The following is a 27935-nucleotide window of genomic DNA, read 5'->3' as shown; positions in this document are numbered from 1 at the left end:
CAATCTATATATTTGTTCTTACTCATTCTGTGGAACATACTGTGGCATTATTCAGTACTTAAAATTAGTAAATGCACCTAGACTTCAGAAAAATGAGAACTTGCAGATGTCAGGATGCTAAAAGACATTGGAAAGTGTTTTTTTTTTTTTTTTTTAAATAATGCACTGTAGGTCAAACACACTTCACTGGGATCTGAGGCCCACTTGTGGTCACATTTACAAACAGCGGTTTTCAACTGGTGGGTCATCACCTGAAAATAAGTGTCTGGTCTATTTGCACAATTGAAGACAGCAGGCTAAAAATTATGCTTATACTAGAGTTATTTATTTATTTGATAAGATTATAATATTTATTGATATTTGAAATGGCTTTTATTTTTATATTTTAAGTTTTAGTTTGAATTTGAGTAATTTTAAGTGCTTTTTCTCATTTTAATTTTAAACTTTAAACATATATATATATATATATATATATATATATATATATATATATATATATATATATATATATATATATATATACACATACATACACACACACACACACACACACTTAATTAATATTGTTTAATTTTTAGTTAGAGTAATATTAGTACTTCAAGTTATACCAGTAAGTTGCAAAGGCAACATTTATTATTTATTTATAATTAGTTTTGGTGATGTAAAATTTTTTTGTTTTTCCAACTAATATTTATTTAAGTACCAAAAAGAATGTTTAATATTTTCAGGTAACAATAACAATAGCCTACCTGCTAATTCAAGCAATAAAATGCATATAATCTAGTTAAGGTGGCAAAATAAAAGGCGAAAACATTCCTCTTGTGTTTTAAAGTTAACTATGATATACACAGTAACAGCAGATGTTAAATTAGGGACATAAACAGGTTGAGTGACATGCACTAATTTAAGCAAGGCTACATTAATTACAGGTTCAGTTGCACTGACTTTATATGCTTTGTGTTCAAATATTGCCAACATTCATGGTGTTTTTAAGATTTAATATAGATTTTGTTGTATTAATATTATTAATACATGTACATTAATTGATTTTAGGGATATTGTTTACTTACAATGAACTATTTTGCTACTGGATTGCCTTTTTTTGTTGATAATTTCAACCCAGGGTCAGTAAATACAACTAGCTGATCTAGATAATGTTGCATAGTCAGCAATGCAGTTAGACGATAAACAGGACAAATACACACATTCTTAAATGACCTTTAATTTGTTAAACTTCTACATAAAAACTGCCCCATTTGACAGACATACAATGTCGACTTTTACAATATGAATGATCTGATAACTAAAATAAAACTCAACTCAGTGTCTACTATACTGGTTAGCATTTGCAAAAAGTCACAAGCCTCTCACACTTGATTTGGCAGTTTTATGTTCATGAGGTCTTCAAAGGAAGGGATCCAGCAAGTTCAAAAGCACAATATACAGAAAAACAGCCATTTCAGCTCTGCAGTAGTGTTTCTTCATGAATGGATGCGACAGTATTTGTCATGTTCAGAACCTATTATTGAAGAGCAGCTCAAAACTATGCTGAATGAGGTAAATACTTGTGTTTAACATCAAAAATGAAATCAGAATGATACTGACAGGGTCCAAAATTAACAAATGACAGAAATAACCAGCTGTAAATATTTCTTATGCACTAACAAACTCTATTTTGTGATATTTTTTATTCAACATACATGACAGTTTAATTAGGTAAGATGTTCTTCCCTACTGTATTTTATATTGGTAGAAAGTGCAGGTAAAAACTAAAACAGTATTTTGGTGCAAGAAATAGAAGACATACAGTTCCAGAAGAAAATAAAAATCTTGTTAATAGTGTTCAATATATATTCAAGCATTTTGTCTTTGAATGACAAATAAATCACTTAAAGCCAGCAGGTTTTATAGACCTAACCCATTTATTGTCACATTTCTTAATAGTTACAAGCCAGCTGGCAAGTTACATTTCATTTTACTCAACAAAGCCATTTTTCTTTTTACTTGGTGACTGTTAATCTTGGACCCTGGATTGCAATCATTCAGAGAGATTTAACCAAAGAATCTAAAACAATGTAAAAGAATTGAAAAGAATAACTTAGGGGGATGTGTAGACGCAAGACCATGCATATATTTTCCAAAAGAAATAAAACACTCAAGAAGATAAAAGTAGAGAAGAAAAAACAGGCACAAACACAATTGAAAAAGCTTAAGTTCAACCATCAGAATCCGAAGGCTTGAACTTTATGGAGAATTGGACCCCTTAAGACTGGCACATACACAGAGACAGGGCAAGCATGCATGCGTCCAAACACAGCACTAGCTGAGGACCACCATCAACATCTATTGCACCACTACAGCTACACCATACACAGCCACATCCACCGCGCTGAGAGAGAGAGAGAGAGAGAGAGAGAGAGAGAGAGAGGCTGAAGCCTACATGCTAATTAAGTTGCATTTATTAATAGAGGACGTCTGGGATTTCATCAGCTGATTCTGATGGAGTCCGATTCTATGAGTATGCAACAGATGGTTGCAGCCCTCTAATCTGATTGGCTGAGAGACATTCAAAAATAAAATAGCAGTGAGACTCAAGAGTTTTTCATGTTTGTCTGTTTGCAGGCTTTCAGCAGGGCCACAACCGCCATAGGCAAGTTTTCCTGGCCAATAATTAGAAACGGCCAATATATGATATTGACGCTGCTCTGTTTGTTGTTAGCATGACAAAAGCCTTCAAATGTAAATGTTTAGGCCGGTCTACCATAGCAGTCTAACAGCGCTCATCGATGTCAAAATGAGTGAGCTGGCCAATTAAATCAAAGAAAACGGGCTTTACTGCTCACAATATACCAGCACAATGTTTTAGTTTTATTTATTTTATTTCACAACTGTTTGCAATATTTCTAGCTCCACGATAAATATCAGCTATTAACCAAGTAATCAACTAACCTAAATCAATTATTTATCTAGTCAATTGGCAAAAAGCTAAAATTCATAACAAAGGTCTACCAGAATATGCAATGAGACATTTAGTCTCAACTAGCATATACGTATTTTCCGGACTATAAGTCGCACTTTTTTTCATAGTTTGGCTGGTCCTGCGACTTATTTATCAAAATTAATTTGACATGAACCAAGAGAAATGAACTAAGAGACATGAACCAGGAGAAAACATTACTGTCTACAGCAGCGAGAGGGCGCTCTATGCTGCTCAGTGCTCCTATAGTCTACACTGAAGACATAGAGAGCGCCCTCTCGCGGCTGGAGACGGTACTGTTTTCTCTTGGTTCTTGGTTCTAAATAAATGTGACTTATAGTCCAGTGTGACTTATATGTTTTTTTCCTCATCATGATGTATTTTTGGACTGATGCGACTTTTACTCAGGTGCGACTTATTGTCCGAAAAATACGGTAGGTGAAACAATAATATACTGTAAATCAAAGACAGTCTTATCCAAATTAGGCTATGTAAAAACATGGGAAGTTTGCTCTGGAAATTTTACTGTGGTTGTATGGAAAAAAACTCCATGTGTGTTTAAATGAATCTGTCAAATACTAATTTACTTGACTAACTCCGGTAAAACCAGCCTGACACAACAGGACAGACACAGAAAAACAGCTCAAGAGAAAAAAGCAGAGGAGAAAGAGAAAATCTGCCTGAGAGCGCCGAGGGGAAAAGCGAGAGTTTGAGACAGCGAGAGTGAGAGAAACAGAAGAGGAGGTGAGAAAGAGAGCGAGAGGAAGAAGGGAGTAGCTGTGCACACATCGCAGGAAGAAAGTGTGAATGAGTGAGTGAGGTGACACTTCTTTCTTCTCTGGGAGGAAAGAGTAAGAGAACCAGAAAAGATGCTTACCGCTTCACCAGCCATAGAGAACTATTCATCTACAACAGCACCTCACACAAAATGTAGGGGATGATTATGCATTCATCATCATATTAATAATAATCGCTAGATTTGCATTTCCTGATGGAATTATCAGTGCTTGCAAGACAGCAAAAGTGTTAAGGCAAAATTATAGCTTGAAAGGAAAGAATTCAGTATGCAAATATTACAACGACTGTCTGTTATTATAAGTTTAAAGATCTTAAGTTTGAGGTTTGTAAGTTTTGTATTGTAGGAAAAAAAAAAAAAAAGAGCCTTATATGCTCTCTAAAAGGCTGCACAGTATGATGAAAAAAAAACTGTAATATCGTGAAATATTATTTGTATTTTTTTTGTAGATTTGTATAAAATGTTATTTATTAATTTGATGGCAAAGCTGAATTGTCATTCCTCCAGTCTTCAGTGTCTCATGATCCTTCAGAAATCATCCTAATATACTGATTTCCTGCTTAAGAAAACATTTTTTATTATTAATGTTGGAAACCATGGTACTTTTTTTCAAGATTCTTGAACTCCAAATTTTGTGTTTACTGTCCCTTTTTTGATCAATTTGAAGCATTGCTTTAATGCTCGCTGTGTAAAGTATTCTTTTTATTTATTTATTCAATCTTACTGATCCCAAACTTTTGAAAAGTAGTGTACCTAAGGGCAAAAAGACAAACCTTTTAATATGTCCATCCCTGACTTTAATAGGAGACACATAATCATAGGAAAGAAAACTGTATTCATCAGTCCATTAAAAAAAATAAAAATCGTAATCTTAAATTTCCACGAACTAACCATTAACTTCAGAAAATTGGGCAGAAGATTAAAATACACTGCCGCCTTGCAAACACTGAATTAATAACTTTAAAAACAACGCTAGTATATATTGTATAAAATGAGTCCCATATATCCCCCACATTTTTATAGTTTTCACATAACTGAACATTCTGCACTGACAAATATTCATCAAGTCTAATGTCTTCATGAGAAACTCCTCTTGGCTCTGAAGCAAGCCAGGCAATAACAAGACATGAACGCGGCACTTACTCTGTGCCTCAGCGAACAAACCTAAAGGCTCGGCTCTGATGGCAAGCAGCTACGGCACAAGGCTAAATACTCTAGGTCCATACGAGAAGCAAGATTTGCAAATAATCAGCACGCTAGTCATGAAAAAGAGCAGTTTGCGTTCTTATGGCCGACGAGAGGGTTCAGTGAAAGTGGTTGCGTTAAAAATGGAATATCCTTTCAGTTAGTCCCCCATTTGCCAGCTCTCTGACTACAGTTACAAGAGGAGGACGTTTCACGCAAGGACGCTTGCCCTGCCACTCCTGTGCCAGCCAAACACTTTTAGGGATCTGCAAAGAAAGGAACAGAAACAAAAAGCAAAAAAAAAAAAGAAACAAACAAAACAAAAAAAAAACAAAATCACACAAGACATGTTAGAACAAGAACTCCTGTACAATCGTTGATTCACAGACAGCAATGGGTTAAAAACATTCAATAAACCTCGGAAGCTCGACTTCAGAGTGCAACCCCACCATGAAGTGTGAATTAAAGACAGGAACAGTATAAAACCATACAAACTGCGACACTTATCAAGCCTATTTAACAGGTGCTGATAAAGCTATGGACAAATTAATTATTAAAGCATTTTATTAAGCAGCAATTAATAGCCTTTCTGGTTTTATAGCATGCACATAGAGCGGTTTTCCTCACACACGGCGATGACCTTCTGGAAAAATGTCTATTTAACTTCATGTTAACTGTTAGTTTTCCATGCTGGTCGGTGTACGAATAACATGCATCTTTTCAATTATTGCTTCAACGCTCACAACACCGAAAGGCATCGCGTTAACTATGGGTCCATGAGTATATATCTTTTTTTTTTTTTGTGTACAGCAGTAAATGCAAAGCTAGCAAAAGTCTCACGGATGCATGCATTAATTACTTAAGCTCTTCACATTTAGCGATATGCTTTTAAATGGAATGTGATTTGCCATTGGAGAAAGAAAGAAATCCCGTACATTCCGGATTTTTTTGAGGTACAAGGATGTACACCAAAGTAAACACCTGAGAAAATATTATATTCCATCTCTCAAGGCAGATATTTTTGACGTCTTAGAAAATTATTCTAATTAAAAACACAGTTTGACTATAGTTAAAATGCAGGATTGCTACTTATTCTGTAGTTTGAAGGTCAAAAATATCAGTAAATAATTATCTTTATTGCCAGAAGGATTCAGAAAATTTGCTTTTGACATTTTCTAATAATTTAAATCCTACTTAAAGTATCTGATTGCTTGGAGATCATTAAAAATATGAACAAGTACATGAGTATCTACATATCTTGGTTATAGCTTTAAATGCTAAATATGAAAATGATATGTTGGTAAAGCAGCCATTTCCATCAGGTATGTCAAAATTACACAGCAGCTGTGTCTTTATTGCCTAATATCACTAATCTTATGGCTCTGCGGTCTGCTCCTCTGTTCAATAAGAACACTTTCACGATGTTTTACTGTATGTACAGTTAAACAGCATTCAGTTATGGTGCTTTCCGGGGGATTATATGTATGTCATAGCACCTTTGGCATTCGTGTCCAAAAAGAGTTTGATGTAGGATGTGGGCACGTATCCTTCCTCGTCCTCGTTTCTGCGGACACGGGTCCATCCGTCCCCCTTATCCTCCTCGATTACGTACAGCATCTCACTCTCGGCCATGGATATGGTACCTTCGTTCTGACCTAAACACACAAAAATACACAATGTGGGTTTGATTCCAAAAAAAAATATATATATATATTAGTGGTGGGCCGTTATCGGCGTTAACGTGCTGCGTTAACGCGAGACTCTTATCGGCGATAAAAAAAATATATCGCCGTTAATCTATTCTCAAAGTTGGGTTGGGAGCTGGGTCTAAACTAAGCAAGCTATGATGACTTTCACCTTGATATTTTATATAGCTGACTGACTGAGGCCAGCCTAAAAAGATGCTCAGGACAGTTGACGGGCCACTGCTGCGCATCGTCACGAAAGCTTATCTTTCTCACGTGTTTTTAAGCCTTACCGCGATTTAAACATTAAAGCATCCAAACACAAGACACGGAAAAGCTGAACAGAGTAGCGCGTGCCGTTAGGTGCGCACGAGAGAGAGAGCCGCGTATCACGTGCGTTCATCGTCTCTTAAAGTGACCGCGCCTAATTTAGCTACTGGCTGCTGTAATGTTAATCCAAGAAAATGAAAATGAAAATCACTCACTGCTCTTGACTGAATTACTTTGTAGTTTTAACAGTCAAACCAAAAATTATTCAGAAATCAGAAACCAGATATAATTTTTGATATATATAGCAAAACTGTAATTATGTGATAAATGTTGAAGGTGTATGAATAAATTTAGGTTTGATTGTATATTTCATTTTTACGTTGAAGACTATCCAGTGCTATTACTTGGTTTCTGTACCTTGACACCTACAAACTTGAAAAAAAAACTTAAACATTGGTGTGGAACAGGCGTAAGGTTGTATGTGGAATTAGTTTACAGCTTTTTCAAGCAGTTTGTGATGCATTTTGGAAACAGGTGATGAGCTTCTTTTCTAATGCACCACCTAGCTTGATAAACCCCTTCTCAAAGACTTACTGTTTGTCAATTTTATTTGGATAACACACATATTCTGAATGCGGCAGAATTAGAATGATCCATTTTAATCTAGATTAATCTATATTAATCTAGATTAATTTTAAGATCACAGTTGTTTGTTGTTAATTACGTCAAATTTTTTAACGCATTTCACGCATTCGCAGTGTGACAAATTATTCAGTTCAGGAAAGTCTTGTCGATCTCTGAATTCTCAAGATAGTAAAAAACAGCGGCGAGCGCCGCGACGAAAACACCGAAGAAGCTTAAGGTTTTATCCCTGTTACTCTCAAATACATTCATGCCAAGCTCGATAAACAGAGATGACTTTGGTAGTTGATACGCTGGAGCTTCTTCCTGTTAAAGCGTCCTGTGTTTCACACTGCGCATGCGCAGAATGCCTACATGCAATGCAGCGAAAATTACAGCTGTTTGGAAAAGCATATGCATTTTTACTTGGTTTTACTGGCACTTGAAGCCTTCAGAACGTGAAAATATCGATCCTAAAGTATTGTGGCAGAGCAAATGAACACCTCCCAAAAACAAGAGTGCCCAGAGTGCTGCTTTTGTGATGGTGGCGCATGTTTGGGTTTCTGAGTTCATTCTTTCGAGTTTCTCTATGCATAATTTTGTAGATAGGTGGCTATATTTAACCACTGGTAACTCTTACACTATCTGTAGTTAAATGGCATGGTTTGATATAGTGCTCAGATAAATTTGATCTAAGTAAATGTTAAACTTTCGAAATTCAGAAAAAAAGAACCACATATTGATGAATCAATACATGAAAATTATTTATCTGTGTCCTGTTATTTATCTTTTGGTATGCATTTCAGAAAAAAAATGGTTAGGATTCAGGTGTAATTGCAAATAGTGATTAATCCTGATTAATCCACTGAAAATTCTGATTAATTTGATTAAAAATTTTATATTATATATATTTATATATATATATATATATATATATATATATATATATATATATATATATATTTTTTACATTTTATTATTACGTTATATCAGTCTCGTCTAGTAACCAATTTGAATTTTTTTAAATTTTGAGTACATTTAATAATTTAGCATATATTTCATGGTAAATGAAGTAAATAATAACAGCATATTTTTTTTTATAGATTTTTAGTTAAGTAATTTGTTTAGGTTTTTACTTTTGATTGTGTAGTTGAATTAATTTATTATTGCCAATTAAATTTTATATATTAATTTTTCTTTTCTTTTTCTTTTTCTTTTTTCTTTTATTCATTCCATTTTCAGTTTTATCCAGATCTTTGCCATTTATTCATTATAAAATCATTATATAACTTTAGCACCAATCAAAAGGTTAAGATACAGTTGACTAAATATATTTCTCAGATTAGTTTTGTAAAAAAAATAGAACTGAAAACCCCATTTTGGTTGATAGTAGTTAAAACTTATTGCAAAAACTGCAAATAGGCTCTGTAACTATTTTATAATCATAATTATTAACACATTTTCCTTCTGGAAGATGATCCAGCTAGTTTCTGATACCTTCAAATGGATAAAGTGCTTTGCATGTTCCAATGGTGGGTAAAGGCTCCTCCTCGTCAAATTCCTCATCAAACTCAGTGCTGCGAGATTTGAACTGCATGGTGGTCTCTGTGCTGGGGTCTTCCGTGTAGCTGCCATCCGGACTATGTGCAGAAGACATGCAATACGTAAAACAGACCAAATTACCTTTGACGTTATAGTCAGACTATACAGTTAATCTTAAAGCGTCTCATATGAGGTTGTCAAAATAAGATCAAGTATTAATAGCATTAAACGTCATGAACAGCATTAAACATCAAGTTTGTTTTTTTATTTTAGTCCACTTGTAATGCTATTTTTTTTGTCAAAAAGTTCAGAGATGCATCCATATCCATTCTGAACTGTGCTGGAAGTTAGGCTTTCGTAATTAACATAAATGATCGTTTCATTAATGTCCATTATAACAATGTCTATTATATTTATCTAATCTCATTCAGTGCATCATGCTGGGTAGCCCTGCTGTCTAGGGACTGAAGTACCTCTCTCGGCTTTGACCGTAGTTGTTTGTAAGTGGCGTGTTGCCCTGCGAGTCAAAATGACTGCTCTGTCTTCTCTGAGACTCAGATCCCTTTTCAAGCAGCTTCCTCTCCACCTCAGTCAGCCAGCCCTGAAAACACACAAACCACAGGTCTTTTCATTTATTTGTAATCGTTAATCACTCCACTGACTGAATAGTATAATTTACTTTCATTGTAAGAGTCCTGGATCTCGATATCCATATTTTAAACCCACTTTTTTTGAAGGTATCTGAGGACTGTACTTGTGAGGGCCTCACCTCAAATTTCTGTGCCTCAAGCTGCAGTTTTTCCAAGCTTTGTGTGATTTCCTCTAACCGTGGATCTATACTGTCTGGATCCCCCAAGTGAGGATTCTTAATGTAAACATCTTTCATTTTAGTCAGGGCGTCCCTGCAAAAAATTTTAAGAAGAAGAGTTAGCAAAACCAAGAAGCGTGTGCATAAGAACTGAATATGACAATGTGTTGCATCATGTCTGCTCATGTATATTACATAAAGTGCACTATCATTCTAAAGTTTGGGGATAGTATGTGTTTTTGTAAATGTTTTTTGAAAATTATCTTATCCACAGTTTCATTTATTTGATCAGAAATACAGTAAAAACAGAAATATATTGTGAAATATTGTTACAATTTGAAATAACCATTTTCTATCTTCATATATTTTCAAATGTATTTTATTCCTGTGATCAAATCTGAATCTTCAGCAGCCGATTCTCCTGCCTTCAGTAATATGTGACCCTGGACCACAAAACCAGTCTTAAGTGTCAATTTCTCTAAAAGATTTATGATTTATACAACATCTTAAAGCTGAATAAATAGGCTTTCCGTTGATGTGTGGTTTATTAGGATAGGATAGTATTTGGTTGAGATACAACTATTTGAAAATCTGGAATCTGAAGGTGCAAAAAAAAAAAAAAATCTAATTACTGAGAAAAATTACCTTTAAAGTTGTCCAAATGAATTCTCAGCAATGCATATTACTAATCAAAAATAAAATATATTTCAGATATTCAGAAAGTTCAGTAACACTTTATTTAAGGTCCAGTTCTTACTAACTTACAAGTTCTTACTTCTTATTAACTAACTATTAACTATCAACTTTAGCCTCAATAAAATGCTAATTTGCTACTAATTAATAGTAAGGTAGTTAGGTATTGGTCATGGAGAATATGTGCTTAATAAATACTAATTAACAGTCAATATGCTAGTAATATTCACGCTAATAAGCAACTAGATAAAAGTGAGAATTGGTCCATATGCTAAATTGTTACAGAAAGTTTAAAATAACAGTTTGTATATGAAATCTCAATCATAAAAATCTTGTAAAATGTTAAATGTCTTTACTGTCACTTTTGATCAATTTAAGGCATCCTTGCTGAATAAAGGTAAAAAAAAGTATTGCCCCCAAACTTTTGAGCTGTAGTACTTCTTATGAACAGTTTGTTACATAATTTAGAGGAATCTGGCTGATATTATAACCAGCACAGCAGCTATTGGATGATTTACCTCTGATCCATCTCTTTCTGGATGTCCTTGTTGATGTCATTGAGCTTAGCTTGTAGCTTCTTCCTCCTCTGCTCGGGGGGCAGATGACTGTAGTCCTCCTGACCTGTTCCCTGCAGAGAGACAGAAAGTTAATAACTAACAAAAAACTAATAGATTCCAACACTGCATAAACAAGATAAATAACAACCTAGTCTCAGACCTAGAAAACACATCCACTGACTGTCCAGCACATACTGCATTCAAAAAAGTGGAAAATTGGCAGGCTTCACGCCAAACGTTTGACTCTCATACCTAATTTGCTTATTTTTGTAACTTATGAAAGTTTTGGGGATTTTATAGCAAGTTAGACTTACCAGCTTTAGAGAAAGCTGTGAAAGTTAAGACAAGAAAAAAGTGTTAATACACACACTTATGTAGCTGTTAAGACAGATATGTTTAGGATGGTGCATGAGAATGAGACATGTTACACATCCACACATCACTTGATAACCAAACTGAGCGGATGGTGCTTTAGTCTTTGGAGTCGTCCAATCAGATCCAAACAGAAGACACAGAGGTGACGTGGCGGCTCGTGAACTTACCCCACGTTTCAGGCTCCGCAGGCAGTGAATTTTGTGTTTGGTGCCCATGAAGTCGTTGAGGCGCTGACTGAGGGGCTCCTTGGGCTGCTGCGGGGACTGGGGGCCGTTGGGGAGGCCGTCCGGGGACGGGGATGTGGGGGGAGGGGGAGGGGGCTGGCGGGGTGACGCTAACAAAGACATAAGCTACAGATGAAGGTGTGATGGAGCACATTGAGAAATGGAATGGAGGAAGACAGGAAGAGAAAGTATGAGGCGAGAGAAACTTTCAGGGGCAAAGCAAATGTTCAGAACTTCTCACGTTGCGACAAACTTGCCGCAGACTTTATTAAAGGGGATGCATGTCAGAAATATGTTCTCTTATGCAATCGTAACATTTATACATTTAAAAACTAGTGGCATAAAAAAATAAGTTAAAATACTTTTTCCTATCTCATTAATATTATCAAAATTTAAATACAATTGCACTATTAAAATGCATAAACAGATAATAAGTCTTGCTAATTATCAGAACTACAAGATTCCAATATAACAAACTGCATGAAACTATTTGTGTAAAATAAGCACTGCAAACGTTCTTTAATGGCATAAAATCTACTTGAATATGAATAGCACAAATCATTTATTCAGCTTTTCTCGGACATAAAATCATACACAACGGCATCTCGATTGGAGCCTGTCCTCCAACAAAAAACGACCATGTAGGTCGTTTGTGCAAACACCTTATTATGACCTAAATTTACGTTTTAAAGTTAAGCGCCCTCTAGCGGGTGTAAAAATAATGACAGTATCGTGTTGCGTCTGTCATCATGAAATGACGTATAACTTCATTACCAATCAAAATGCATGTTTATTTAAATACAATGTGTGGGTTTTTTACACCGATCTCACAGTAATTCGTACATATTTTACTAGGTGGCTTATTCGTTCGAATGACCACACCTAACCCCACCCCTAAACCTAAACCTCACAGAAATCATGCTAAATTATGATTTATTGAGCATACACATTTTCATGCACGTCTGTTCCCTGGGATCGAACCCATGATAGCATGATTACATATCAAGGTATAACACAATAATCTACCAACTGAGCTATACGAAATGCAAATCAGAGTGCAAATAAAAGAGTACAAAACATTAAAATGAAAACAACCTTTAGCTGATAGGGGCGCAATTGTAGTATACGCTCTGATGGGTCGTATTTCAGGGATTTGGACAAACAACCTATACGAGCGTATTGGTTGAAGGACAGGTTCCTCAATTGGCCATTAATAAGCAGCATAGTTTTCTGCTCTTTTATTTGCTTATTTAGGCTTCAGACGATGTTGACTGATGTCGCACCTTATTCCTCTTGAGTAAAGGCCACAGTTTGCTCCTGCTCCGGCGTCTGCTCTCTCCACGAGCGTTCAGGAAGCTGGATTCAGACACCGCCCTCTTCATCGACACGCTGTAGTCCTCGAACTCCACATCACCCGGCGGCTCAAAGCCCGACTTATACGATTCTACAACTTGCTTGCTGTCCTGAGATTAAAAACAGCAATAAAAAAAATGTCAGGCTTTGTGCCATAACCAAATAAGAGAGATTAGGTTGAAATCTAGCCCTACTTTTTGTAGTCATTGTTAGTTACACTTAAATCTCTTTTCTAAGTCTATTCAAATTAGTAGTAGATACATCATGTGTGTGTTTGTGTGTACATATAATTATATTAACAATATTACTATTTTCTAATTATTTATAAAAAATAAAATATTTATTAATAAAATGATGAGATCTATTTAGGTATTCAACTACTTCTAAAGTGGAAATATTAGTGTGGAAATGACGACCGTACCTTCAAACTGACATCATAATTGCAGCAATTATGTCCTACAGACTATGAGATGCACTTCCACCATAGAAATAAGACAAATCCCCTCCATATAATCCCTCTAGTGCTGTTCAGCTCAGAACAAGAGACTATTTTTAGCATTTATATGAGGCGTCCATAACCCTACTATATAAACAAATAACTTTCTGCAGGAGGATGTTTTTATGGAGGTCTGCTTCATATGGCCAGCACACTATTTCTGAAAGGACACACACACACACACACACAGACACACACACTCACACACACACACACACACACACACGCGCAGTCCAGAAGTCACAGGGAAGCTTAAGTCTTTGTTACTAAGCCACTTTAAATCTGCTGCAAAACCCAGCTTGTGTGAGTCAATTAGTGCTGCTGTGGAAATTAGACTCCCCATCTGCCCTATTTGGACAGGATGGCGACGGGCACATGAGCGCTGGAACAGGATTTAGCAGATGAGACAAACAAAGAGCACATCAGCCCCGTTAGCTGCCAGAGATCCCCCGCAGCTGTAAATTATTAATGGTAAATGATGCTCCGTGACGATCACTACTCGTTAGCATTTTGAACTGCTATATTATTCATCTGACTGGCTTCATTTGGAAAAAATTATCCAGAAAACTCTGCTTTTACAAATCTGTGACGCAGTGCATCAATATGTCATTGTATTGAATCTTTATTATTTTCCCCCTGTTTCACTTCTATCTTTTTTTCAGCGTTGAGCTGAATTTTACATATACTACTGTTGAAAATTTTTCTTTATTTGAAAGAAATTATCATTTATTCAGCAAAACTGCATTAAAAAAATCGTAAGTGACGGTAAAGACATTTATAATGTTACAAAAGATTTCTTTTCAATTCAGCATTTTATTCAGCAAAGAATCCTGCAAAAATGTATTAAGCAGCACAACTAATAGAATGATTTCTGAAGAACCATGTGACTTTGAAGACTGAAGTAATGATGCTGAAAATTCAGCTTTGCATCACAGGAATAAATGACATTTTAAAATATATTCAAATAGAAAACAGTTATTTTAAATTCTTGCAATATTTCACAGCATTACTGTATTTTTGGTCAAGTAAACGCAGCCTTGGTGAGCATAAAATATTAAAAAACATATTTTACTGACCCCACATTTTGAATAGTTTTGACTGAAAAGGTCCAATTAAAATAGTTTATTACACGTTCCAAGAAACAGCAGATTTTTATTCGATTTTTTATTTTCAATTTAGATTTAAGTAGTACCGTATTTTTCGGACTATAAGTCGCACCTGAGTATAAGTCGCAACAGTCCAAAAATACATCATGATGAGGAAAAAAAACATATATAAGTCGCACCGGACTATAAGTCCCATTTATTTAGAACCAAGAACCAAGAGAAAACAATACCGTCTACAGCCGCAAGAGGGCGCTCTATGTTTCAGTGTAGACTACAGGAGCACTGAGCAGCATAGAGCGCCCTCTCGTGGCTGGAGGCGGTAATGTTTTCTCTTGGTTCATGTCAAATTAATTTTGCACCTGTCTTTAAGTCACAGAACCAGCCAAACTATGAAAAAAAGTGCGACCGTATAGTCCGGAAAATACAGTAGATCTACAATCTTATTGACTGGTTCATTAAAAGAGCTGACTCAGAAGAGTCATTAGTTCTTGAAACAAATAATCACTGATTGGGCACTGTGTAAGTGTATGTGTGTGTGTGTGTGTGTGATTTTATAAATAAAAACAATCTAAACAAGAACCTTTATTCTCAAACACTGATAAAAAAAAGTTTTGTATGGCTTAATAAAAGACTTTCACTGAATGGGATTTGTGGAATGGAACAGATGGCTATGTAATCCGGAACCATGCTGCATTTTCAGCACAAAGCAGTCGCAGCACTTAACGTACCATTTTAGGCTCGATGGATTCAGCTGCCTTGGTCATGCCGTCCAGACACTTGCTGACGATGGGCAATACTTTACGCTCGACCTCCGTGTACACCCGCATGCTCTCCCTCACCCTGCCCACCCGCCTCTCCTCCATCTCCTGTATCCTCTGCAAGACAGAAAACACCACGTTATGAACACACAATATGCCATTCATGGTTCATCTGGCATAACAATGAACACATCTGTCATTTATCAGTGAGAGATTCTCACCTGAAAGATATGTGGTATAAGCGCGTAGTAGTGCTCATGTTGGTCCTTGTTGAACTTCTGCAGGTAGGTCAGGTACTCGTTTTTACTGTCCTCTGCTACCTGATGCCTCATCTGAGCTTGCTGTTTCGCCTAGATAGACAGAAAACACAAAACAGACAGAGAGCAGAAAAGACATTAAGATCCTTTCTACAAGGATGACATCAGAACGTAAAGGGCAAGGACCGACAAATAAAACGATCACCTTTATGACACGACAAGTCAACAAACACTGAGAGTCAATTAGCAGATTACAGAAAGGTTTAAGGGTAGTCTGGTGTCAACTTCAGATCGATACAGTCAGTGATCTACACACTTAATCAAACGCTCTGTGCAAGAGTGAGAGAGGAAAAACAACGCAAACATCACAAATCAAACATAGACATATAATCAAGTGATGTACACAGCTTAAACATCTGAGTTTATCAGTAATTCATTCAGGAGATTTGTGGGTCATAGTATATTTTATAGAGTTAAATTGATATATGAATGATTTTTTTTAGTAGACAATTCCACAGAGATGTATGAGATGTAAATAATTTACTTTGACATAATATTCACGGAGCGTCCACTCAGAAAATGTGCATTATCCAAAAACAAGGCTGTTAGTTCATTTACCACTGAACTGACACGTGGTGCCATTAGTACGTTTATTCAGTTGAGCAGAAACTGTTGAATACTTATAAAAGACTATATAAAAGACATTTATACTGTGATAAAAAAATAAAAATAATTAGTCTAAAAATCTTGTCTAATCGCATTTTCATGAACCCAGTCTCGTGTTTCGTGGGATAAGTGTCTCATTACAACCCTAGAAGGAACATATTCTTAAATATATAATATATATATATTTTGACCTCATCACATGTATGGAGCTCTGTAGAAATGGAAGGTCAAGCTCAATGTGCTCTGCTTGTATACAGCACATTTTGGGTACTGTACTGTAGGTTGAGTACTCTATTACACATAAACAATATATACCAGAAGTAGTATGAGTAGTATGGTAGTGTGTTATTGATGAAGAAGACTTTGATAAGAAGAACATGATGGCAAACCAACAGTGAATGAGGAAACAAATACACATAAACACACACGCGCACACACACACAAATGACAATGAATGTTCAAAAACAAAATGTCAAAGTACTCCAAATAAACCACACCAGACATCCATTCATCATGCTTACTAACTAAACCCATACAGCAGACCAAAAAAGCATTTCGACACTTAAGTCACCCACACAAATATGTGAGTATCATTGCGATAAACAAAATATAATCCAAATTCAAGTCGCATATGCAAAACAATTAAGCTACCATTTTTGCTTTCAGTCAACTGGTGTTTTTTTTTTTTTTTTTTACTGAAAGTCCTAGCACCTTAATCACAGGGATAGGCTAATTATGAAAATGTTCTGCTAAACTTTTACATCCACAAAGTGTCACACAATTTTTTAATTGTAAACAATATTTATATAGTTAATCATTTAATCTTAATAAACTGAAATCTTTTGCTTGAAAAATGTGCTTCTGCAACTGAAAACTAATGCAATGAAATTCATCCAGTTTTAAGTGTCTAAATGAGTTTTGGGGCCACTGTACATAAACAACTGCATGTACATGAACCAGACAGTGTGCACAGACTCTCAGACTCAGGACTTTTTGTGGTCGACAGTAAATTGTGCAGTAAATAGCTATTGATTTTGTGAAATCCTTAACAACCCTTACAACGTAGCCCATTTTCGCAATTGAAATCCATTTTAACGTCTTCCATGACAAGCCTTATTCTGTACATTTGTTCAAGGTGAATACAGGAAAGATTCTCTGTAATCATAGACGTGAACGTAACAAAAGCTAAAACTGAAAAACAACAAAAATTACGACAAACACTCTTTGCTGATAATACACCGAACAAGTTAACAAACTCCTCACTGACAAAGACGACTCTTGGATCAAACCTACCTTGAGAGAACACCGCTTTAAGACATGTTAAAAAACAAAGACAGAGTCGATTAGTGTCACAGACACACTAATAACAGAAGGTACTTAAGAAGACATCTACAAAAACCAAAACCAAATCCAAATCATTCAAATCAACCAAATGTTAATTGGTCTTACTGTGCGTTCACACCAGACGCGACTTGCGAGAATAAATCTCGCTATTCGCGCATAGTTGGACGCTTGAACATTTTGAGTTCATTCACTTCATTCGCGCGTGAAATTAATTTCACAACAGACACAAATTCACATCATGGGGGTGCTTCTTTGAGTTCACGCAGAATTGTGATTTCAACCACCATTTTTTCTTCAGATAATTCTCAAAATATTACTGTTATCGTGTCATGAAATGTAGTTTTAAAAGTATTTCAGGCGAGAATGTAGTTGTTGTAAACGTGGTTTATTTATAAAGACAGCGTCTATTTAAAAATGCGATTTTCGGAAACAAGCTCCATGTGATCATGTATCCGCCTAGAGCAGTCTCACCTCAGCTAGACCTTCTGACATGTGCCGCTGGCACTGATGTCTCTATAGTGGTTCAAGATAAAATATAATTAGTTTGGTGTAAATCAAATTTTTGGTCTTTATTCAATTAATCTATTAATATGTTATATATAGAAGCAAGATCCTATTTATTCCCGTTTCTTTAAAAGTATGAAGAATAATCATACAGCTCCGGGTATCCACATAGAGCAATGATGACTTTGTCCTACATTGTTGTTCCGTCACGTCATTTCTAAAGGCAAGCTCCTGATTGGTTAATGCGGTGCAAAATTTCGCCAAAGTTCAGATTTTTTAACTCGCGGGTTTCGCCAGATCACGCTTTACGCGTGTCAAATTATTTCGCGCCGTGTCATTCGTGACTTTTCATTGAAATCACTCCTGCCAGACGCTCTGTTCGCATCTGGTATGAACGCACCATTAGATTCAAAACAAACAGGCCACTGCCTTGTTAGTTGTCTTTGTTTCTTATCGTTAAAACTACCTTCCTTTTTGCGGCTTGTGAGCTTATTTTCATTATTGAACATTTAAATTTCCTAATGTTGTTGATTTTGAAATTTGCATTTTTAGACAAATGTTTTACTTTGTCACTGAAATAGTTTTAAAAAATTAGTCATTTTTAGGTGGTTGAAAATCGATTCAAATATTTGATGATTCAAATGAGATGCTAAACAAATCGCGATTCAATTAGGGGTAGGAGTTTATATGACTGCATGTATGAGGGGAACTTATGGTCTTTAGAAAAGTTTAGATGATATTTTTTCTTTTCATCTTGCCTCTGTAGAGTGCATATTAAAGTTCATAAGTGTAGCGCTGTTTTTGTTTACAGCGAAAACCAAGGAAACACTTTAAGTGCCTCCTGCTGTAGGGAGTGATCCTGTGTCTCATTCAGCTCGTCTGCTGTTTCTGTTTCATGCATATATTTTTGATGTATAGATGCATGTATGCAACATCTTTGCTTAGGTCATAATTAAAATGCAGTGGTTGTTTTAAAACCACTTTTAAATGGAAAGAGCACAGACAAAGCCTTATTTTTTTATATGAAGTGATTTCTTTTATTTGTGTAACTTATTTATTTGATTTGGGCCTAGTTTTAAAATTTCAATTTAGATTTGTTATTAACATTTACATAATATTAAAATTTTGTTATTTAGTGGACGCTTTTATTTGTCTTAAATCTCATTTTGTAAAAAAAAATTGTGAATCGAAACAAATTGTGAATCAAACTGAGTCATGAGTTGAGGGAATCGTTACATCCTTAGTCACAGTATTACTTAATTTTATTAATTAAATTCAGCACTGATGTTCATACTAAAGCTTCAGTTAATAATTTTGTGCATGTATTTCAGTAGAAAAGATGATACACTGTTTGCATTTTAAAAACCTGGAATTTAACTAGATATTATTTGGTTTGTTTAAATTTGAAAAAAATACATATGATCTGTTTTAAATCACCCAATGCCAAAAAAAAAAAAAAATCCTTTAAATATTAGCAGGTACTAATATGGTCACAAGTTTATTGTGCTTACTGTCCCTTTGAGAATTTTTTTTTTTCTGCGATTTCAGGCAAGGTACAATAAGGTAGCAGCAGGTGAGGAATAAGATATGATCAGGCCAGATTCACTCTAACTTACAGAAAGTTGAACTTGACCTCAGTTTTATCAGCATCCATCACCACCGCCCCATTTCAAATAGGGATCATTCACACAGACTCACAGAAAAGCATGAAAGCAGTCATGGAGAATGAGGGGCTTGTGACAGAATCTGTCTCTTCTCACGCACACACGTGATCCACATACCTTTTCCACATCTGCTTTAGTCACGTTAATGTCTGCATCCATCTTGTCGAAGTAATGCTGGGCGCGATCCGCTTCCTTACAGTCTCTCTCAAATCTTCTCTTACTCTGAAAGAGACAAAAAACATTTTACATTAAAATGAGTAATTCATATTTTAGATTATAGCACTATTCATTGCTGAAACAAAATGTATGCCACTGTCATGTGACTGGAAAATGTAGTCCAGCTTTTAATTAGGTACTCTTTATGTACCATTAGTCTTATATTTGATACGTATTAAAACCTGTAGCTGTAGGTTATAGTTCATTTTGAAAGATACTTTTTTTTTACAGGCACCTGTGAATGATTTCACACAAGTGTTTATTGTGCAAGGCGGCCCAGCTCTAGCTCATATCTTAGACAGGTGATGACAGAGAGACCAGTATCAGGACGAATTTGAATATTCAAACTATGTTCTGTTTAGTTAAACTGACTCACCGATTCCAGCTGCTTCCAGGAATTCTCAATGTGTTGTTGCGCTCTGCGGCCATCATGGAAATGCTTGAGGAAAGAAAAGACAAGAAATTGATCTAAAATTTAGAATACTACTGTTCAAAAGTTTGGAGTTGGATTTAAAAAAAAATGTTTTTGCATGTCTCTTATGCTCACCAAGGCTGTATTTATTTTATATACAAATATAGTGATATTGTAAAACATTGTTACGATTTAAAATGTTTTCTATTTGAATGTATAATAAAGTATAATTTATTCCTGTTATGCTAAGCTGAATTGTCAGCATCATTAATCCAGTCTTCAGTGTCACATGATCCTTCAGAAATCATTTTAATATACTGATTTGCTGCATTAATGCTGAAAACAGCTGTGCTGCTTAATATCTTTGAGAACACTGATACATTTTAGGATTCTTTGAGGGTTAGAAAATTGAAAAGAACAGCATTTTTTTACATTTCCATTTCTCTGAAGAAAATGCAATGAAAATGTGCAAAACTCACTGCCACAGTTCTGTAAAAAGAAAAATAGCACATAAAACAAAGTTGCAGTGAAGTGTGAACCTATAATAATAAAAACAGTACAGGATAATAAAATCAGTGCAGAACATTAGATAAATTAGGATAATGTTAGTTATAAAACAGTTACTGCTCGAAAATTTGATCCAATGAGATGCATTCAAAGCCAATATATACATATTTGACAACAATTATATTAACAGCTCATCCAAAAATTACAATTTTCACGAACTTTAAAAGGAGATATAAAGCAAAGCAGTTCTTTACCACACAAATTGGACAGTGAAGTAACATAAAAGTAGCTTGTTCACTATATTCCAAAATGTCAATTTTTAGGTAAACTGCTTTTTGTTCCTTTAAAGCACCAAGTAGATTAATTAACTGTATTACTTGGAAATAAAATAGTTTAATCTGATAATTATAAATATGTACAAAATATCAATATTGCCGTTAAATATTTTCTTATTCATACTCGAAACCAACCGTGAGAGACTGTATTTTTTATAAATAAGGCACTCCATTTTAGGTAAAAAAAAAAAAAAAGAAATTAGATATTTCAGTACTTGCACAGTCATGACAACTATCTCATTAATGTGCTACTGACATCTCCTTTTAAAATATTATCCTGAAAAGACATTTAATTGGAATTTAAGCTGATTAAACGAAATATGACACATTCAGCCAGACAGCAGCTGCTAGGAAGATTATATTCCAGAGCTCTTGCTGAATCCAAATCCCTCGTCATTCCATAAAGAATTTAATTACGGAAGCAAAGACGCACTCATGTACAGTAAATGTTAATTCACTGCAGAATTCCTCACTGGAACACAAACAGTTTATTTAGGGGCTCTCATTATCATAAACGTCGCTGACAAACCAGCACAGGCCATGGCTTGTGTCACGGCGTACCACGACTCTCTATATAAAAAATACATAAAGACCACTTTCTCTCGGCATGACATTTGAACACAAAAGGAAGACAAAATGCATTAACGGAGCCTCCCTCAGTTCAAATTGTGGTGGTGTTTTACTCCACTGTCATATTACTTCCAGCAAGTAGCCTCAGACAGAGGCTTCCCGAACCTGTAGACAAGAGAGGCCGAGAGCGGGGGGTGTTCGACCCTCTCAACTCTACTGACCTGAACACATGACCCACATGGGTCCTGGCTTCACTCCAAAGAGCTTGGAGAAATCATAAACAAAATAATACCATATTCCTATGTGATTAACCCTGAGAGCAGAGAAGGAATTACTTTTGTGGTTTCACGCGTCTTTAACTGGTGATCTACATTATTGAGGGATTTGATTCTTTTTAAACGATCTCTGGAAAGCCCAAAGCAGGATTTCTTTTGGCATCGTCATAAGAAAAGCGTAGAAAAGACATGCTCTTACCGATTTTCGCTCAGCCTTCAGTTCTTGAGTGTAGCGGCTCAACTCTGCGATTATCTGAGTGGACAGGTTTTCGGCGATGACCTCGTGTTGACCCGCGTAGTCGTTCAGCTCATTTAAGGTCATCAGAAATGCTCTACTTGTGGTGTACCTGATGGCAAATGTGAAAAATTAATACATTAATACATCATCAAGAAGCAAGATGAAGTAGTGTAGTTTCTTTTGATTCATTTGAAAAGCAAAATAAATTCAAAAGCAAAATCGACACAATAGTGATCAACCTAATTCAAGTTTTTTAAAGTTCTGGTACTGGTGTGATATGAATGCTGTCCGATATAATTACAAAATACATAGTGGCCCCAAAATATTAACATCTTTGGACCCTCAAGTCTCATTAAAAATGTCTGAATGTCACTTTTACCCAATTGGTGTCAACTCGTAACATAATAGATTTCTTTTTGTGAAAGATTTATCTCGAAAAGTGTGTTATTTTTCTTTTAAATAGTATTTTTTAAAGTTTCATATTTTGATAAGAGCCTTCGTTCAAAAAAACTGGAATCCTACCCCAAACTTTTCAACAGTAGTAAGGCATAAACTGTTTTGTGTAAGTAAATCCGAAACATCATTAGTGAATAGCTACGTTAACGTTTCAATGGATGTGAATGATTTATGTATGCCAAACTGTTCTCACTCACTTGAATTCTTCCTCCTCTTTGGAGTTCTTCTTAAGCTGATACTTTTTGGACAGATTCCTATAAGAAGACAGATTAAAGACAGTTGGTCAAAATGTTAAAAACACTTTATTCTATAAAGCAACTATAAACAAGAAATTTGTAAATGATGCCTGTTTGGACCAGCCTGATATTGGCTCATCCAATGGTGTGAGATTTAGGGTGAGACTATGTTTGTCCAAACAATGGCTAATGGACGGAGTGTTTAGTCTTTATCTTTGCAATCAAGTTTGGTGAAGCTAGTGGTGCATAAACTGCACATTTTAAATAGTAATAAAAAAAAAAAATTAGTTTCTTAACTTGCATACTCCCAGTTACCCTAAAATTAAAAACAGTAATTTAATCTGTTTTGCAGCAAGCGATGCAAACCAAGACATTTCACTGATTTCAAAGGTGTCTTTGTCTCCCAGAAATTTGAATGAGTGCAACTGTGCACGTCAATGACAAATAAGGTCTAATGGTGCATGTGGGGCAACGCGAAGCTGCGGCGCAAACAAAAGCTAATATTGTCCTCATTAAAATAATTGAAGGAGGCGTCCGACTCACGAGGCTGACCTTTGTCAATCAGAGTGGAAATCTGAGTGCAGGAAAACGACAAATGATACACTGAAAACGAGAAAATCACTGCTTTATACATATTATGTGATCAATTTCAAGAGGGCCTATAAATGGCTCAAAATCAATTATGATGGTGAGAGCGCATGCTGATGGTGCCGCCCCCTCGATGCTTTTTCCTGCATCTCTCCCTCTCTCCGCACACACCCAACAGTACCTCCCAGGAGTCTGACGTGTTGCTAGGCAGATCACCATCTTGCAGTTTCTTGACAAGACCAAACCGAAGCAGTTGCTTTATTGTCTGCTAGTTTCCCCGCGGTCGGCCTAAATGGGCCGCCCTATGCGTCAATACGCAACGGCAAATGGGAAAAAGGTTGACAAAGCCATAAATAAATCCTCATTAGAATAACCCAACCCAGCGGTTTTTATAGGACTATTATTCCTCAGCCAGACAGATCCATGTCGATGCTGTTTATCTGCTAACATGTGCTTAGCGCTTAATAAATCTTTCACCCATGGCTGCGATTTACAAAAAAAGCCTCTGGGAGATGTTGTGAATTAAAGACTCTTTCTTTTGAGCAGAATACAGTATGACACGGTTCTCAAAAATAACAACAACGCACGGACTGAGCGAACGGCAGCAAAAAGAGGATTTTCTCTTATTTGATCAGAAAATACACACAGAACGGAGCTATTTGTTGTACGTATGGTCATATGGGCGAGCGGTGCCCGTGTGAGCTCCAGCTGTGGGGTTTATTAATAAATGCGGAGGTTTCTCTGCATATGTCTTTGAGCAGGAGCGCAGCAGATGATGCTGGTTAGTCATCCGGTGTCATCGGGGTCAACATCTCCAGTGGAAACTGCTGTTCAATAAACTTCTAAAATGCAGCCAGCAAGAAATATTACAGAAGCAGTGGTGGATAATAAGATGTGGGTCAGAGCCGTGGAAACCCGGTATCCATGGTAATACATGTTGGACATGTGACCTGTTTTATGTTTGTTTTTCACTGACATCTTTATGAACATTTGTATGCTACAATTTACTGTGAATCATAAGTTATGCAGGTATTTGGTATATTCAGACTTAAAAAAAAATACGTTCTGAATGTCTGAGAAAATATTTACATCAAATATATTTTGAGTACAGTGTACTGACAGTTCTATTTAAAAATACTATTTAATTCACTGGATTTTCCAAAAAAGCAGTTCTCCCACATTGTTAACTATTTTTCCACCAAGAATAATTATATTATAATATATACAATTACTGTGGTTAAACCCCTTGAAAAAAACTATTATTTATTTTATTAAATTCAGAAAATATTATTGATTATATTATGACAAAAAAAGAACTCAATTAAACTTAATAATCTTACTTGTTTTCTAGAGCTGCTTCTGAAGTTTTTTCATAATTGAACTTTGCAACTTTGACAGTTATTGAACTGAACTGAATCAACACTGAATCAGAACTGAGCTGAATAATGAGACTTTTGTCTTCTGTAGGACTGCATTACAGCTAAAACACATTAAATACTGTTACTTTCCTTTTTATTAACTGTGAAGCTGCTTTAAAACAATCTATACTGAATAAAGTGCTACTGACTATAGACTTCAAATGACAAAATATGAGCATCTAATTCATGATGACTTCACCCTATCCTTATAAGAAAATAAAAATACAAATTTGAGACATTAAATCTGTCTTTATCTTACCTGATCTGTTTAGCATAGCTCAGTTCAATTTCAGACCGTTCCTTCACAAACTTGGTGTAGCGCTCCAAAAACTCAATGCCCCACTGAGTGTGTTTCTCTAGATTATCAAACTGATCCTGCAAAGGACAGAAAAACGTCAGACTGTAAGTTAACCAATGAAGGACTAACCATTTAGTGTGTCTCATGTTCATATAACATTGACAAAAAAATGAACCAGCAAAGAAGGTACAGTGCCAACAGAACACTTTAGGAGATCAAAACTATAGATTTTGCTTTGATGGATTTGATATAACTGTGAAATAGGGCCCAAAGGAGAGATATCAAAATACCATGAGAATGAAAGTCATCCCATATAATTTGATGAGTTTGCAGTATTCTCTGACATTGGCAATGTGTCAGATCCATTATTCAGCACTGCTGGCCCTGCAGCCGTAACATGCCTAATGCTTATCGCTATATACACAGTACAAACTTCATCCATCACCGAGCATTTAACTTGTTCTGAAACCTATTAGCCACTAGGTTACTGTTACAAAACATATTGATCTGAATCTCCTGGTTTCCCATAGCTTTTAGAGTATCTGCCCATTTAAATAGTCAATTTGAATAATGCCCTATTACTTATTAACTGATGTCTTTTTACCCACAGCAACATTTTCAGTGTCTGTAATTCGGTGCACAATATGTCTTAAACGTTAATACAATATTTCCATATTTGTCTGCTACAGATTAAAGTATTTTTAAAATAACTTGAATTCTTGTCAACTACAAGGAGCATCGTTGTCTTAACCTACTAATGGATGAATGCACTAATTGGCTGTGGTTGTCAAATGTACGTTCAAATAACTTTAAAATAAAAAAAAATAAATACAAAAAAAAAAATAATACAAAAAAATAATACAAAAATAAAAACAAGCAATTTTAAAACTTTGGAAATTATTTAAAACGGACTCATTTAAAATGAATTTAAAATAGTTAAAAATAAAAAATGATTTTACATAAAATGTAAGATGATTTCACCCCATAACTAGTTTCTAATTGGTTGAACTGATGATGTTACCCCATCTTTCCACATTCCCTGGTCTCATCCACACTTAGAACAACAAATTGAGATTAAGTGGAACCTTGCCAGGTTTCAACTTTTTGGTTAGCAGCCCGGATGTTTAACCACAGGCTACACAACCATTTATTTTATCCTACATTATGGTGTTGTTTCTAGGTTAAGGTTGCGTGATGCTACAGCAAAAAAGGGACAGTCTTGAACATTAAGTATTTAAAATTATAATAGAAGCTGTAACGTGTGGAGCAACAATGTAACACATTTACTTTATTACATACACATTGCAACATCAAAGCTGAAAAGGGCATGCATGTGAATAACCTGTGCACCTGCTCCAGCCTCATTCACTTTCATGTGGTTAAGGACAGCATTAGGCCAGGATTATTACCATCCAGGGTACTTAGTCAATGCTGATGGCTAATAACTGCATTGAATGAGCTTTAGTGAGCATGCATTTGCTAGCATAAAAAAAACCCCTGGACGTTCATGCATAAAATCCAGGGCTAAAATCGTGAAAGGAAAGATTCCTGTAACAGTAGCTAGAATTTGCGGTCGGAGACACTCAAAATGGGCGGTGCGGTGGGCTACTTATCCGTCACTAATGGGCAAATGCATGTTACTAATAGAGATCTTAATTATGTGGTGCATTATATTGCATAATATCTTGTAGATGCATTCGCCTCAGTGTCGCGCGGCTGTACTCACCCACAGCTCCGTCCCCCAACTGCAGCTCATGGTGTCGAGGCAGTTCCTCCGCGATAATCCTCTGTTTGAATGCATGCGTGATTCTCTCCCAGGATCGGCTTCCAGACAATAAATATTATACTAACTGGTGTGATACAAGTGTATACCGTCAAGGATTTGTACCTCGATCGGCGAGAGCGGCCGTTTTCACCTCCGCATTCTGTAAATTGCCGATGAAACTGGAAATGAAGATAATGCCTATGTACTCGTGCATTCACGCGCCTCAGACAGAACTAGACGGCCACGCGCAGAGCAGCACGCAGCGCCACATCCACCTCACAACACCAGTTACTCAGAGATCAACTGCTAAATGTGTGTTAGTGGAATCAGGGACAGAAACGGACTCAAAGGAAAATTTGTGGGAAATTATTTTTTTCTTTTTTTGTTTCTTTCTTATTTTGTCCCATTCCAGCTGTGAAAAATACTTAAGTTATTAAGTTATTTACCAGTTCTCTACTTAGTTTAAACTTTATCTAGTGGCTCTATAAAGTGTAAAAAAGTTCAAGAAAAAATGAAAGAAAATATTTTAAACAGTATTTAGATTCCAGATTAAAAAATAGTTTCTAAACATAGTTATATGATAATGTGTAACCTATAACAAGTAAATAGTAATCATTTTATAACGTAGTTTTATTATAATGTGTAATTTATAACAAGTAAATAATAATAATAATAACAACTTTATAATAAACTTTATAACTTTAATAATACAATTATTAATAATTATGATGATGATGATA

The 27935-nt window shown here is 35.6% G+C and overlaps 1 protein-coding gene across 4 annotated transcripts; it reads right to left on the bottom strand.

The window, feature by feature from the left end:
* Positions 1–1206: 1206 nt before the first annotated feature.
* LOC128018912 (formin-binding protein 1-like) lies at positions 1207–27481 on the bottom strand. Of its 4 annotated transcripts, XM_052604781.1 has the most exons (17): positions 27157–27476; positions 25392–25507; positions 23088–23144; positions 22396–22543; positions 20474–20536; positions 19999–20103; positions 17663–17677; positions 15668–15796; positions 15417–15563; positions 13017–13196; positions 11449–11463; positions 11096–11205; positions 9846–9978; positions 9550–9677; positions 9032–9174; positions 6455–6613; positions 1207–5224 (listed from the first exon to the last, which is right to left on the bottom strand). In XM_052604781.1, the coding sequence occupies exons 1-17, from the start codon at positions 27229–27231 to the stop codon at positions 5217–5219; spliced, it is 1731 nt and encodes a 576-aa protein (XP_052460741.1). In that variant the 5' UTR covers positions 27232–27476; the 3' UTR covers positions 1207–5216. The 4 variants fall into 4 exon arrangements, with proteins under 4 accessions (XP_052460741.1, XP_052460740.1, XP_052460742.1 ...); XM_052604780.1 differs by having other exon boundaries at positions 1207–6613; XM_052604782.1 differs by lacking the exon at positions 17663–17677 and having other exon boundaries at positions 1207–6613.
* Positions 27482–27935: the final 454 nt, after the last annotated feature.

The sequence above is a fragment of the Carassius gibelio genome, chromosome A8 (assembly GCF_023724105.1).
Source record: "Carassius gibelio isolate Cgi1373 ecotype wild population from Czech Republic chromosome A8, carGib1.2-hapl.c, whole genome shotgun sequence".
In the NCBI taxonomy this organism is placed as follows: Eukaryota; Metazoa; Chordata; class Actinopteri; order Cypriniformes; family Cyprinidae; genus Carassius; species Carassius gibelio.
The sequence above is the reverse complement of the archived record's forward strand: the minus strand, read 5'-3'. Positions and strand labels throughout refer to the sequence as shown.

Coding starts and splice junctions, on each gene's coding strand:
- LOC128018912 (XM_052604780.1), bottom strand. CDS start 27,231: ATGCATTCAAACAGAGGATTATCGCGGAGGAACTGCCTCGACACCATG. Junction 25,508..27,156: donor GTTGGGGGACGGAGCTGTGG/GTGAGTACAGCC, acceptor TGTCCTTTGCAG/GATCAGTTTGATAATCTAGA. Junction 20,537..22,395: donor TGAAGGCTGAGCGAAAATCG/GTAAGAGCATGT, acceptor TCTTTCCTCAAG/CATTTCCATGATGGCCGCAG.